This window comes from Prinia subflava, chromosome 9 (genome assembly GCF_021018805.1).
Source record: "Prinia subflava isolate CZ2003 ecotype Zambia chromosome 9, Cam_Psub_1.2, whole genome shotgun sequence".
In the NCBI taxonomy this organism is placed as follows: Eukaryota; Metazoa; Chordata; class Aves; order Passeriformes; family Cisticolidae; genus Prinia; species Prinia subflava.
The window spans coordinates 837,472-851,860 of NC_086255.1; the positions used below are offsets into that span (position 1 = coordinate 837,472).

General features: G+C 59.5%; 1 protein-coding gene across 1 annotated transcript in view; it reads left to right on the forward strand.

The window, feature by feature from the left end:
* Window positions 1-567: 567 nt before the first annotated feature.
* TCERG1L (transcription elongation regulator 1 like) overlaps window positions 568-14,389 on the forward strand; it is a 51,319-nt gene continuing 37,497 nt past the window's right edge. The window contains exons 1-4 of the mRNA XM_063406440.1: window positions 568-938; window positions 2,816-2,959; window positions 3,800-3,980; window positions 13,270-13,428. Of these exons, the coding sequence (XP_063262510.1) occupies window positions 675-938; window positions 2,816-2,959; window positions 3,800-3,980; window positions 13,270-13,428 (748 nt within the window). The 5' untranslated portion in view covers window positions 568-674. The remainder of the gene's footprint in view (window positions 939-2,815; window positions 2,960-3,799; window positions 3,981-13,269; window positions 13,429-14,389) is intronic.

The window sequence follows — 14,389 nt, forward strand, 5'->3', positions numbered from 1 at the left end:
TGGCAGGGACACCTCCCACTGTCCCAGGCTGCTCCAGCCCCAGTGTCCAGCCTGGCCTTGGGCACTGCCAGGGATGCAGGGGTAGCCACAGCTGCTCTGGGCACTCTGTTCCCCCGCTCATGGGGATGAATTTCCATCCCAATATCCCACCTGACCCTGTCCTCTGGCAGTTTAAATCCATTTTATCCCAGCCGTGGGACACCTGAGCTCGCTGCTGCTCTGCTGCCGTGGCACTCGCACGGCTGGGGAAGGGGACACCGGGGGAAGGTTTTGGGGCTGAGGCTTCTGGAGGATGGCGAGGAGCTTGGGCCCCTCTGGGGGTCTGGGGGATTTCAGTGCTGAGGGGGGCTCAGGGAGCTGGGGGTGTCGGGGGTGCCGGCACAGCCCGATCCCTGCCACAGCCCGCGGGCAGGGGCTGCCCCCGCACCGGCGGCCGAAACCGGCGGGGACGAGCCGCGCTCCGGCGGGGGCTGCACCGGCGCCCCTCCCTCCTCCTGTCCGTCCGTCCGTCCCTCCCCACCCTCCCCCTCCCGGGGCGGCCCCGCCGCGCCCCCGCCCCGCTCCCCGCGCCGGGCGGAGCCTCCCGCGCTGCCGCGGGCTCGGAGTTGCGCCGGGCGGCGGAGGCGAGCGGAGCGCGGCGCTCCCGGCCCCGGGCCCGGCCCGGGCCATGCAGGATGCTCCCGGCCGCCGCCCCGCGCCCGCCGCCGCTGCTGTGGCCGCCGCCTGCCGAGCCCTCCGCTCCCCCCTGGGCCTGGGTGCTGCCCGCGGCCGCGGGGCTGCTCCGGGTGGGCGCTGCCGCCGCCGGGGCCCCCCCTCCGCCGCCGCCGCCGCTGCTGCTGCCGCCCCCGGCGCTGGTGCGGGCCGGGCCGGGCTGGCGCGGCCCCGCCGAGCCCCCGCTGCTGCCGCTGCTGCCCGCGGAGCCGCTGCTGCACGGCCAGGTAAGGGCGGAGCCGCCGTGCGGGGACACAACTTTGCCAGAGCCGCTGCCCGGCGCCGAGACCCCCGCCCGGGGGGGGACGCGGCGGCGGGACAGACCCCGCGGGGCGGCGGGGGCTCCGCACCCTCCTTCTCCGAGCTCGGCATCCTCCCCTTTCCGAGCTCTGCATCCCCGCTTCCCGGGGCGCTGCATCCCGCTTTTCCCGGGTTCCACATCTCCCTTCCCCGCGCTCTGCAGCAGCCCCCTTCCCAAGCTCTGCATCTCCTCTTCCCCGGGCTCTACATCCCCCGTTTGCCCGAGCTCTGCATCCCCTCTTCCTGGGTTTTTCATCCCCTCCCTCGGGGCGCTGCATCCCCCCCTCCCCTGTGTTCTGCACCCCCCGTTCCCAAGCCCTGCACCCCCCGTTCCCAAGCCCCGCACCCCCCGTTCCCAAGCCCCGCGCCCCCCGTTCCCAAGCCCTGCGCCCCCTTCCCGACGCTCCGCGCCCCGCGGGCTCGGTGGCGGCCCCGCGTGTGCTGGAGCGCGGCACTTCCAGCGGCTCTGGAAAGGTGCGGCGGGGATTTCTGCGGGGGCAGAGGGGCTGCCGAAGGCGCTGGGGTGGCTCCGGCGGGGCTGGGGTCGCTCCGGGGGCCCGGGCTGGGCTCCCCGCCGGCCGCACGATGCGCTCTCCGCAGATGCAGCCGGCACGGGAGCGATGCTCCAGGCGCGCCCCGGCAGCCGGGGCAGCATCGCCGCCGAGCGTTCTGTGAATATTTATAAAGACGAAAGTTTTGAGCCGTGTCACTGGAACCGGCGTGTCGCGCCAGCGCTCTCCCTGATGAATATTTCAATTATTAATTGCTGCCGTGAGCTGCTCGCAGCAGCGGAGCCTCGGCCGGGTGCCCGCCCCTCACAGCGGCGGGGTCGGAGCCGTGCGCGCAGTTTTCCTCGGCTTTGTGTTTTTGGGTAGACAGAAGTAAAAATAAACGCGAGCCGCGAGCGCTGTGGCGCCCGCTCGGTTCCGTGTGATGATTTCCAGCCTTGTCGAGCTCGAGCGTCTCTTGCGGCTCGGCAGAAAACAGCCGGGGCTGCTCTAATGAAACGGGAACAGCAATTACTGCCCAGCGGGAGAGCTCGGCGGAGCCGCGGAGGTGCCTGTGCTGTGGAGCCCGTTTGGCGGGCCGATTCCAGCCGGGAACACAGAGGCATCGCTGCCGCTCCCGCCCGCGCTCCCGGCGCGTCGGAAGGGCCGGGAGAGGCTCGGGAAAGGCTCGGGAAAGGCTCGGTGCGGGCAGGGAAAGGCTCGGTGCGGGCAGGGAAAGGCTCGGTGCGGGCAGGGAAAGGCTCGGGAAAGGCTCGGTGCGGGCCGGGAAAGGCTCGGCGCGGGCCGGGAAAGGCTCGGTGCGGGCAGGGAAAGGCTCAGGAAAGGCTCGGTGCGGGCAGGGAAAGGCTCGGGAAAGGCTCGGCGCGGGCCGGGAAAGGCTCGGGAAAGGCTCAGGAAAGGCTCGGTGCGGGCAGGGAAAGGCTCAGGAAAGGCTCGGTGCGGGCCGGGAAAGGCTCGGGAAAGGCTCGGCGCGGGCCGGGAAAGGCTCGGTGCGGGCAGGGAAAGGCTCGGGAAAGGCTCGGTGCGGGCAGGGAAAGGCGTTCTGCAGCCACTGCCCGGCTCCAGGCTGCTGCTCCGGAGCTGCCGAAGCTCCGTGTGCTGCCAGCGCCGTTTGCCGCTCGCCCCGCCGTGCCCAGGGAAACACAAACCCGTGCCGGGCTGGAGGGACATTCCTGACCTTTCCCTGCTCTTCTGTCGCGTCCTTAAGAAATCACGGGAAGTATCGGGTACTCGGGGGAAAATCCTTTTGCTAACTGCTCCTCTGCTGTTTGTTGTTCGTCCTCGCCCCTCGGCAGTGGATATTCGGAGCGCATTCCCCCGTGGTTGGATTTCCCCCGTCCTCCAGCGTGGAGTTCGTTCCGGTGCTGCCGCCCGCGTACACGGCCGCGGTGCCGCCTCCCGGGAAGGGCTGGATGGACAAGAGGCTGCCCAGCTGCAAGGTGAGGGCGGTCCCGGCGTGCCGAGGGGGCTGAGCACACCCGGGACACCGCGGGAACAGTGGCGCGGGTACCGGGCTGGGAGAGGTCGGTGCTTGTCAGGAAAACCCTGCGGAGGAGGAATGCGGGAAGGGCGGGTGATGGAGCAGCGCTCACAGCTGCACAAGTTCCAATGACACTAAAATGTCTTTAAGATTTATTCCTTTGGGTAGAATGTCCTCATCTTCCCACGAGATGTGATTATGGGGGTTTTCCATCTTCCCTCTCTCCCCGTTCTCCCACCGTCTGTCCCAGAGGTGCCACAGTGCAGTGTTGGCAGAGCGGTGTCACTGCGGGCACTGCCACGTCCCCAGTGCCAGGCTGGCCCTCGGGGGCCGTGTCCCCATCCCACCTCTGTGCCCCACATCTGCCCCTTTGCCAGCTGAGTGCTGAACACCTGCGTTTGTGCCTCTGTCCCTCAGCTGGGTTTGTCCCTCTGACCCCTGCCTGTCCCTCAGCTGGGTTTGTCCCTCTGTCCCCCCAGTCCCTCGGTTGGGTTTGTCCCCTGCAGTCCCTCAGCCCCGTTTTTGGGGTGGTGGCCGCAGTCCCTGGTGCTCCGGGGGTCCCTCGGGGTGGCTGTGCCACGACAAGGCTGCCCCAGGGATTCCTTGCCCCCCGTGCTGCTGCAGCAGCTGATGGGTCATGTCAAAGCCAATTAATTTTTAAGTGGTCACTCCAGCCCCAGCCCTGGGGGAGCAGAAAGCTCTGCCTGCTGAAATACCGAGCTGGAGATGCTCATTCTCACTCGTGTTCCTGAATTTTGGATCTCAGGCTGTGACCCTTCTCTCTCTTTCTGTTGCACAGATCTACCTGAACAACGCCTTTGCCCTGGACTCGGCCTGGCTGCAGCCGGAGGAGTCGCGGCTGTTCCAGGGGGCTGAGAAGCCTCTGCTGCTGAGCAATCAAGTGGCCGTGGCTGTGGCCAGGCCGGCCGCTGCCTCCAGGCCGCTGCCCACGCTCGTCTTGGCCCCTCAGCTGATCCCAGGTCAGGAAACAAGTGCATCAATAATGAAATGCTTGCCTGTTTCTCGGTGGTTTTCCCTGAATGCATCCCCCGGAGAGGCAGAGCCGCTCTCCGGAGCCGGGGCAGGGGCAGGGCCGCTCTCCGGAGCTGGGGCAGAGCCGCTCTCTGGAGCCGGGGCAGAGCTGCTCTCTGGAGCCGGGGCAGAGCTGCTCTCTGGGGCAGAGCCGCTCTCCGGAGCCGGGGCAGAGCTGCTCTCTGGGGCAGAGCCGCTCTCTGGAGCCGGGGCAGAGCTGCTCTCTGGGGCAGAGCCGCTCTCCGGAGCCGGGGCAGAGCCGCTCTCTGGAGCCGGGGCAGAGCTGCTCTCTGGGGCAGAGCCGCTCTCTGGAGCCGGGGCAGAGCCGCTCTCTGGAGCCGGGGCAGAGCTGCTCTCTGGGGCAGAGCCGCTCTCTGGAGCCGGGGCAGAGCCGCTCTCTGGAGCCGGGGCAGAGCCGCTCTCTGGAGCCGGGGCAGAGCCGCTCTCTGGAGCCGGGGCAGAGCCGCTCTCTGGAGCCGGGGCAGGGGCAGAGCCGCTCTCCGGAGCCGGGGCAGGGGCAGAGCCGCTCTCCGGAGCCGGGGCAGAGCCGCTCTCCGGAGCCGGGGCAGAGCCGCTCTCTGGGGCAGAGCTGCTCTCTGGAGCTGGGGCAGAGCCGCTCTCTGGAGCTGGGGCAGAGCCGCTCTCTGGAGCTGGGGCAGAGCCGCTCTCTGGAGCTGGGGCAGATCTGCTCTCTGGAGCTGGGGCAGAGCTGCTCTCTGGAGCCGGGGCAGAGCCGCTCTCTGGGGCAGAGCTGCTCTCTGGAGCTTGGGCACAGCCGCTCTCTGGGGCACAGCTGCTCTTTGGGTCGGGGCAGAGCTCTCTGGAGCAGAGCTGCTCTCTGGAGCTCGGGCTCGCTTCCCCTCAGCTGCGGGTCCCCTGCCTGAGCAGAGCCTCGATGGCCAAGCGCAGTTCGGCCTCTGAACGGCTCTGAGAGGAGGAAAAGGCCGTGTGTGATTACAGCAGATTGTGCCAGGCTGTTCTGGAGCTGCTTGGTGACCTCTGCAGGGAAGGGACCATCCACTCCCCACCTACTGAGTTTATTTTTCGAACAAGAAATCGCTGACAGCCGAAATGATTCTATGATTCTGTGGCGCAGGATTCTGCTGGCTGCTCATTTCCAGAGTTTGGTGGGGTTTTTGCAGACAGCCAGCAGCAGAGAGGAGCGGTGGATCCATCATCTCATTAAGGCTCAGTCATTTGTGAAATAAATTCCATTAATCTGCATAACTGAACAGAAGAACCAAAAGTTATAAATACAAATATTAGCTGTGTAAATATTCTGTGATGCTTTAGGTAACTAGGATTTATACCTGGAAAAGAACATTTATCCTTGGACAAGAGCAGACCATGCATTCCAGCAGGGCTGGATCTCTGTTTTGTCACTGCAGGAGTCAATTAAAATAGCACTTCTATACAGGAGAATGAGGAGAAAAGTGCCATTGATGTTTCAGGCCCTAAACACACTCCTGAAGTGGGAATTAGAGTCACTGCCTTGCTGCCAGCTGTCCCTGCCTTCCTCAGAGCCCAGCTGCTGCCCCTGGGGCTGAGCAGAGCTCCCCTTTCCCCTTTTTGGGCTCTCCCCAAAGCAGTTTGTATTTCAGAGCTGTGCAGCACCAGCACGTTGTGTTTGCCACCAGAGCTGAGGTTCAGAGCGTGCTGGAGGAGCCCCTGGCCCTGGGCTCGTTTGCCAGCCTCATTAATTAGCAGGGAATGTCCTGGCACGTGTTGGCCCCTTCAGGCTGGGGCTGTGTTCTGGTGTTTTAGCAGAGCTGTGGCTCAGCTGTCCTCTCCTCCTGCCAGCACTGCCCAGGGCTCAGCTGCAGGAGTCACTGCTGTGGGGGAACCCTGGTATCAATTAATTTCTATTTATTAGAGGAGTTGTTGGTATTTATTACACAGAAAAGCAGCTGCATGCCTGGGCTGCCTGGGCAGTCACAGGGTGGGTGTGCTGCTGAGGGAGGGGGTCTGGGCAGGGCAGCCACAGCCCCTCCTGTCTCTGCAGGTTTAGAAGTCTTCAGTGTTTTAAAATATTTCAGTATTTTAAAATATTTCAGTATTTTAAACGTGCACAAGCCTATTTTCTCACATGCAAAATTGCAGATACAAGGCAAGAGCACTCCTGGGAGCAGCTCGGGGCAGTGCCAGGCAGAACAGGGACCCTGCCAGCCTGGTGCCACCTCTGTGGGCTGCAGGAACCCGGGAGGGGAAGGGTTTCCCCGCCCTGGCCAGGGCCCTGCAGCTGAGCCTGCTTCTCCTCCAGCACAGCTCCAGGGCCGGCTGCCAGCTGAGCTCCCTCGGGGTGGGACAGGAGCAGGGAGGAGCTGAACCCCCCCAGCCATCTCTGTAAATAATGGGATCACAGAATCCTGGCATGGTTTGGGTGGAAAGGGACCCCAAATCCCCCCAGTGCCCCCCTGCCATGGCAGGGACACCTCCCACTGTCCCAGGCTGCTCCAGCCCCAGTGCCCAGCCTGGCCTTGGGCACTGCCAGGGATGCAGGGGCAGCCACAGCTGCTCGGGGTACCTGTGCCAGGGCCAGTCAAGAATTCCTTCCCATGCCTGAGATGTTGCTGAGGTCGGTGCCAATCCCCCCAGGCTGTTCAGGGACGTGTGGCCGTTCCTGCAGGGTGGCCCCGTCCCTGTCCTGCAGCCAGGGACAGCAGCTGCTGCTCCAGGGGCTGTGGCAGCGCTGGAAGCGTTTCCTGTGCAATATCTGCACTTAATGTGAAGAGTGATAAAAACCCTGGGCGCAAATTGCTGGGCTCAGTGGGATAAAGGGAAGTTAATCGGGTTCCTGAGCAGGATTCATTCCGGGAGCCTTCCCCGGCTATCAGTAATGATATAATTGTTTTCTCAATGGGCCTGCAGCCTTCCTCAGACAAAGCAGTGAGCAGGGGGCTGGCCAAGGCTAATGTGCAGAATTTAACAGCTGCAGCTCCTGCGAGGTGTTCCTTGCCTGAGGAGCAGCAGTTCTGCTCTGTCTCAGGGTGCAGACCGTGAGTGATGTGCTGTGTTGTGTTTCTGAGGGGAGGGGTGGCCTGTGCCCTGTCTGGGGAGGAAGGATCCCCGTGTTTGTCCCACGAGAGCTCTGGTGTGTCTGAAGGAAGGGTCAGTGTTCCGTGCTCTCAGTGTGCAGGTGAGCCCAGGGCTGGCCAGGTGCCCCCCGAGCAAAGCACTAGAACACATCTGTAGGAGCTCTGAGGCTCCTTTCAGGATAAAAATCCTGACTGGGAGGAGTCACAAGACTGTCAATTCATAGGAAGATGTCAGTGAGAGTCAGATATCTTTTTCTGGAATCCTAGAAAATAGTTGAGAGTTAAGAAAGAGCCATGGATCCACTCATATAGAAAGTGTAAGGACAAATTGAAGAGCTTAATTGGAGAAATGCACAGTGTAGCTGGAGAACAAAATGAGATCTTCCTATTTGAGATAAAAATGAGGTGGACCCAGGCTCTCACCCAGCTGGGAGTGTCCTGCACCTCCCTGTGAGCTCGGCTCGGGGGGGCAACGCTGGCAGGACCGTGGTGGCCCTGTCAGGTGGCAGCTGAGCCCTGTGGCATTGACTGGTGGCATTTGGAGCTGCGTGGGGCACTCTGGCACTCCTGGCTCTCAGGACCAGCAGTGCTCCCTGGCTGAGGGGTGTCCCTCTGCCTGTGTTTGGGAAGGTTTGCGTGGAGCCGTGGGATGGCGGGGTTGGAATGGGCCTTACAGCTCATCCTGCCCCAGGTGTGTCCTGCTCAGAGACGAGGATGTGTGGGGGACATCCCAAGGAGATGAACATCTCCATCCTTCTCATTTGTGTCTTCTCCTAGTGCCAGTGCCCTTTGCAGAAGCAGGGCAGTGTCAGCACACACACAGCCACACCTCCCAGCACAGCTCCAGTCTGCTCGGCAATTCCAGTTTACAGATCATGAATTAAATGGGGCTGCTCTCTGTTCAGTATGGTTCTATTTTCTCATGAAATACACGACCCAGGGCCTCTGACCTCCTGTATTTCCTAAGCACCAGCTCTGTGTTGGAAGCTCATCTCCATTTACAGGCACTCAGGTTTTGGCTTCCCAAATTGGATTATCTCGTATTTAAGTGCTCGTGCTGGGGCTCCCTGTTTGGGGACAGAGAATGGCACAGCAGGACCCCTTTCACGTCCCTGAAAAGCCATCAAACCTCTCCTTGTTTGTGGAGCATTCAAGCACTGCCAAGCTGCTTTATTAGCTCTGGCAATGCTCGGCTTTAACCACAGCCCTCACAAAGTTTTTGTTTTGCTCATTAAGTCTGTGTTTCTTTGGTGCTTTTCCTGTTATCTCCCCAAATCAAGAGAACCTCTGAGTGGAGTTTGTTTCCCCAATTAAATTACAGAAATAACCCCACGAGCAATGTCTCTATGGGCAGGCTGGTGGTTCTGACCTTGCCATGACATCGTCCTGCCTGACCCGAGGGCTCCCGGTGGATAAACCCAGCTCTGCCGGTGCTTCCAGGGCTGCTCGGGAGCACCAGGGGATTTGTATTTATTGCACAAGAGCAGGAGAGTGAGCGGGGCTGCTCGTGGCAGTCACTGGGGGTGACAATGGCAGTGCCAGCAGCTGTTTGCTCCCTCGGAAAGCAGGGGAGGGCAGGGACATCCCCGTGCCTGTTTTCCTTTCCAGGGCTATCCGTGTAGCCTTTCCAGGTGTGTAGCCTTTCCAGTATTGATGTGTTTGTTTTCCCTTTGCAGATAGGTGTGCTTGTCTTTGCAGGGCTATTGGTGTGTTTGTTTCCTTTTGCAAGGATATCCCTGTGTTCCCCTCTGTGGGATATCCCTGTGTTCCCCTCTGTGGGATATCCCTGTGTTCCCCTCTGTGGGATATCCCTGTGTTCCCCTCTGTGGGATATCCCTGTGTTCCCTTTGTGGGATATCCCTGTGTTCCCCTCTGTGGGATATCCCTGTGTTCCCTTTGTGGGATATCTCTGTGTTTCCCTCTGTGGGATATCCCTGTGTTCCCCTCTGTGGGATATCCCTGTGTTCCCCTCTGTGGGATATCCCTGTGTTTCCCTCTGTGGGATATCCCTGTGTTCCCTCTGTGGGATATCCCTGTGTTCCCTTTGTGGGATATCCCTGTGTTCCCCTTTCTGGGATATCCCTGTGATTCCCTTTGCAGGGATATCAAGATATCTGGAGTTTTTTAGGGTCTCTAAACACACAGAGGCTCAGGCTGAGAAAGGAGACCTTTATTCCACACGAGGTGAAAGCTTTCCACAAATCCCAATTTCCCCACGGAGATCTGCCCACCCCTCGTGTCTCATACCTGTCCCCACATCCTCCCACCCTGTCCCCACATCCCCCCCTCCTGTCCCTCCCCCCGACCCTGTCCCTGTCCCTGCCGGGGCCCTTGGGGGGTCTCTGGGGAGGTGCCCCCCCTCAGACCTGGGTTCAGCCCGGGTCAGTGCAAGGAGGAGGTGCCCCCTCCCCTCAGGGCACTGCCAGGGGGGTGTGAGGCACAAAAGCTCTCAGCAGCCATGGGGCAGCAGCTGTTTGGCACATCTGGGAACATCTGTCTGCATTCAGAGGGGCCTGAGGGTGACAATGGCACCGTCGGGCTCGTCTGCAACTGAGGGCAAAGGAAGGGACAGCGAATTCTGCTTGAAGTCCTGCAGCTTAAAAATGCAGAGAATCACATTAAAAATGGTGAAAATGCTGCCTAAAGACATCAGGGCTTAAAGATGCAGAGAATCCTTCTTAAAAATACAGAAAATTCTACTTAAAGACATCAGGGCTTAAAGATGCAGAGAATCCTTCTTAAAAATACAGGAAATTCTGCTTAAAGCCATCAGCTGGGCTGGGGGCTGTGAATGGCTGGGCTGGATGCAAGCACAGAGTTCCCTCCAGGAGACTTTGGAGCTCCTGTTACAGCAGGACTGGTGCCACGTGATGATGATGATGAGGATGATGATGATGGTGATTGGCTCAGGAACCCTGGAAGTGCCCAGGGAGGTTTGCAGTGCCCATCCCTGGAGGTGCCCCAGGAATTCCTGGAGGTGGCACTGAGTGCCCTGGGCTGGGGACAGGGTGGGGATGGGCACAGGGGGACTGGACCATCCTGGAGGGCTTTTCCAGCCTTGGTGGATTCCCAGGACAAGTTTTCACCTCCCTGCCAGGGTGTACCTGACAAAAACAGGTCTAGGGAAAACTCCATTGCTAGAAAAGCCCCCTGCATTTCCCCCTCACTGGAATATCAGTGATGGCGTTTCACTCCTCTTCTCATGGCCTCTGACTTGTGAAATCCCCCTGTGAATGCAGGGTGATTAATGGGAACTCTAAAACCTCTTCCAGGGCTTTTTGAGAAAAACTTACAGCAAGCTCTGGTTTGTTTGTGAGGAGGTCTCAGCTGGAAGCCCCTCAGGGACCCTGGGCCAGCCTGCAGAGGCCTTGGCAAGGCCAGGGCTGTGTTTGGGGGATGAGCTGTGGGTGCTGCTGAGCTGAGGCAGAGCAGGACCCGCTGCCCCTGCCCCTGCCCCTGCTCTCCCTCCAGCACTGGAACCGCAGGGATGGCCCTTCCTCCATGGAATTATTCAGCAGGAGACAAGGAGAGAGAACTTCATCAAAGCAGGGGAAACCACCCCAACTTCTCTTTCAACCGAGTGATGAAACTTTGATGAGGGCACTGATGAAAGTTTAATGAGGCAGGGCAGCTCCGGGGCTGGCGGGCTCTGCTGCCCAGACAGGCTCACGTTATTTTCCTGTTTCCCTGCCCTCTTTGGGGAAATCACATCCTCCTCTCCAGAAGAAAAGAATCAAATGAGAAGTAAACAACCTTCCTGCTCATGTGCCCTGCAGGACGCCACAGAAAAGTCGTGTTTGCAGACAGCTTTGGTTTCCACAGGAGCTGCAGGGGATCTGTGCAGGCTTTTCCCAGCAGCAGACAGCTGGGATTGGGAATGAGCACAGGCTCGTGGAGGGCAGGCGTTTGGCCTTGCTGAAGGATTGTTCAACTTCCCAGGTGAAGCAACAATGAGCTTGTAGTTAACACTTGGATTGCTTGAACACTGATGCTTTTTTATTTTGTTTTTTACTTTCCATTGTTTCCATCTGTTTTCATTTATCCACTGCTGAATGGTCAACACTTCAATATTTGTGAGTTTTTTGGCCTGTGTTCCTGTTGCTTAGTGCATCTGCAGGTGTTCCTTGGCATGCAGGAACACTGACTGTAGAGATAATGGACTTTTTTGGGTGACACTGTTAAAATGGGTGAAAATGTTAAAATTCTGTTTTGCTAATGCAGGTTTTGCTTATTTTGTTGGGAAACAGTTGTTTGTAAAGGGCTGGGACAAAGCTGGGAGAGACCATTCCGTGACCCTGTGATCTCATCCAAGGCTCCTGCTGGGGTTCTCCTGCCTGGAGCTGTTGCAGGGGGCTGCATCCCCTTCCCAAACACCCATTCCCTGTTTTCCCTGCTGGGATATTCACAGAAAGAGAAACCCCAGGGTGAGAAAGGCTGCAGTGAGGAGGGGGATCAGAGGGGGATTTGTGTCTCCCACTGCCTGCAGGATCTGGGAGCTGAGAGCTTTGCTGGATGCCATAATAAGCTGATGATTGCTTAATTTTTGAATCCCGAGCTCAGCGTGGAGGGAGGAACAGCTGCTGTTTGTCAGATCTGCTTTGCTCCTCAGGAGTTTTATGGCTCCTGTTCTTGTTTATTTAACATAATTAGCCAAGATTGAGCTCTGAAGCTCCTCCCTGCCTCTGTCAGGCTGGGGGGTGACTGTGCAGGGGCTAAAGGGGGTCTGAGCTGTGATTTGGGGCATTCCTGGGTCCCACTGGCAGGGGCTGCCCGGGGAGGGTTGGAGTGCCCATCCCTGGAGGTGTCTGGGAATTCCTGGAGGTGGCACTCAGAGCTCTGGGGACAGGGCACAGGGGGGACTCCCCGGGCTGGGAGGGCTTTTCCAGCCTCAGGGATTCCATGAAGTGTCCCTCTGGGTTTTTGGGATGAAGGAGATGAGATGCAGAGCTTGTCAAACTCAGGGATTTGTGTGCAGGACACAGAAGAGCAGCCAGGCAGGTGAGGCAGCAGTGGGTGATTAATATAGCAAGGAATAAATTCAAATTTGGCATCAGACAGTTACACTTAGGAAAGTTGAGAATAATTGTGTTCCTTGTGTTCAAATATTTGACTTTTTTATTAGGTTTTTTCATTTAAATTTAATAACTCCGCATGGTGTGTGAGTCACTGCTGCCTTGTCCCTCTGAATTGTGGTGATGTGTTCACATCTGGGGGCTTTAGTGGCTAAAAAAGCCACGAGCTGGGCTTTGGAGCCACCATGAGCCAAGGGACTCTGGGGGTCCTCTGGAAACGTCCCAGTCACAGAACACCAGGCTTGGAGGGGCCTCTGGAGATGATCCAGCTCAGGGCCCTGCCCAGGCAGGGTCACCTGCAGCAGGTGACAGGGACCGTGTCCAGGAGGGTTTGGAATGGCTCTGGAGAGGGAGAGCCCAGCCCCTCCTCGGGCAGCTGCTCCATGCAAAGAAGTTCTTTCTCACGTTGGGCTGGCTCTTGCTGTGCTTTAGTTTCTGGGCACTGCTCCGTGTCCTGTCTCTGGCACCACTGAGCAGAGCCTGGCACCGGCCTCTGACAGCCCCTGGGGAGATTTGTGTGGATTGATGGGATCCCCTCTCAGCCTTCCCTTCTCCAGACTGAGCAGGCCCAGCTCCCACAGGCTCTCCTCATCTCAGGGATGCTCCAGAACCAAAATGAGCTCTGTGGCCTCTGCTGGACCCTCTCCAGTGGCTCCTTGGCTTTGCTGCTTTGTCTCTGCTCCCAGGAACAGGGACAGGAGGAGAGGGAACAGCCTCAGGCTGGGCCAGGGCAGGCTCAGGGTGGGCAGCAGCAGGAATTTCCCCATGGAAAGGGGGCTCAGGGATGGGAACTGCCCAGGGAGGGTTGGAGTGCCCATCCCTGGAGGTGCCCCAGGAATTCCTGGAGGTGGCACTGAGTGCCCTGGGCTTGGGACAGGGTGGGGCTGGTCAGGATTTAGGCTCGGTGACCCTGCAGGTCCTGTCCAGTGTGAATGATTCTGTGATTGCTGAGCCCTGGAGACCAGAATTGAACACAAGGAACAGGCTCAGAGCAGCTGCCCAGGCCCTGGTGTCTCTGGGGGGCACCCAGGGCCAGCTGGGGCGTGCTGCCCTTGCCCCATCCCGTGCCAGGGGTGCTGAGCACCCTCTGCCCTCCCCTGGGCTCACCCCGGTGTCTCTGTCTCCCACAGGTGGTTGCCAGAACAGCCTTAAAGCCGTGGGTGGCACCCAGAGCCTGGCCCTGGTGTCCCTGGAGCCCGAGCCCCCGCAGGGCCCCCCGGGGCTGCCGCCCTGCCACCTCCTGGCCGTGTCCCCCATCAAGGTCCCCCTGCTGGCCTCGCCCTTCCCAGGTAAGGTCCCTGCTCCGGGTGGCTTGCGGGGCGTGGGGGGTGCTGTGAACGCTGGCACGGCTGGCACTGCTGGGTGGCATCTGGAGCAGCGTGGGGACATCCCCTGAGTGCCAGGCTGTGTCACAGCTCTGTCCCCGGGACACTGTGGGGCACTCCAGGGCTGGTTCCTGCCTCACCTCAGGGCAAACCTGTGAGCCCAGGGCACTCCAGTGCCTGCTCAGCGTGGGGCAGCCTCTGCTGGAGCCCTGAGCTGAATCTCTGGGTGTTCAGAGCTACAAACTGCTGGGAGAGGCAGCCTGGGGCTTTTCCCAGAGGCTGAGGTGGGCTCACTGCCTGGAAAAAGGGAAAATCTCCTTTCTGGGTGTGGAGTGAAACCTTCTGGGGGTGGCAGCTGGGGAGGCACTGGGGCATCCCTGCCTGGCGGGGCGGCTCTGGCTTTAGGGCAGTGCTGGGAACTGCACTTGGGATGCTCGGGGCTGCAGGATGGTCCCTTCAGAGGGACACGGGGAGGGAACTCCTGTGAGGAGTCAAGGGTGTCATTCCTGATCCAGGCTGAGCTAAAAAGTGACCCTGGGGTTAAAGACCTGTGACCTTGTGGTTAAATTACCTGTGACATTGAGGTTAATGACCTTGGGGTTAATGACCTTGTGGTTAAGGACCTGCCCCCCTTCCCCTTGTCTAAAGTTTATGAAAGGCCACGGGCACACAGTAGCAATGAACTTAAAAACCCCCACATTAAGTTATTTCCAACCTCAATTTCCGTGTTTATTGGTGCCTGGGAGGCTGAACATTGTGTGTGTGTGTGTGATTACCCCAGTTAATTGATTATACCCTGCTAATTGATTCTGTTAGAGATCAGTGTCCTATTCCTACCTTGTGCAGTCCTGTGTCTCCAGTCACAGGGATTTGTTCAATCAATAGCCTTAGGAGTGAATATTTGTTGTTTTAGACCTTTGATTGT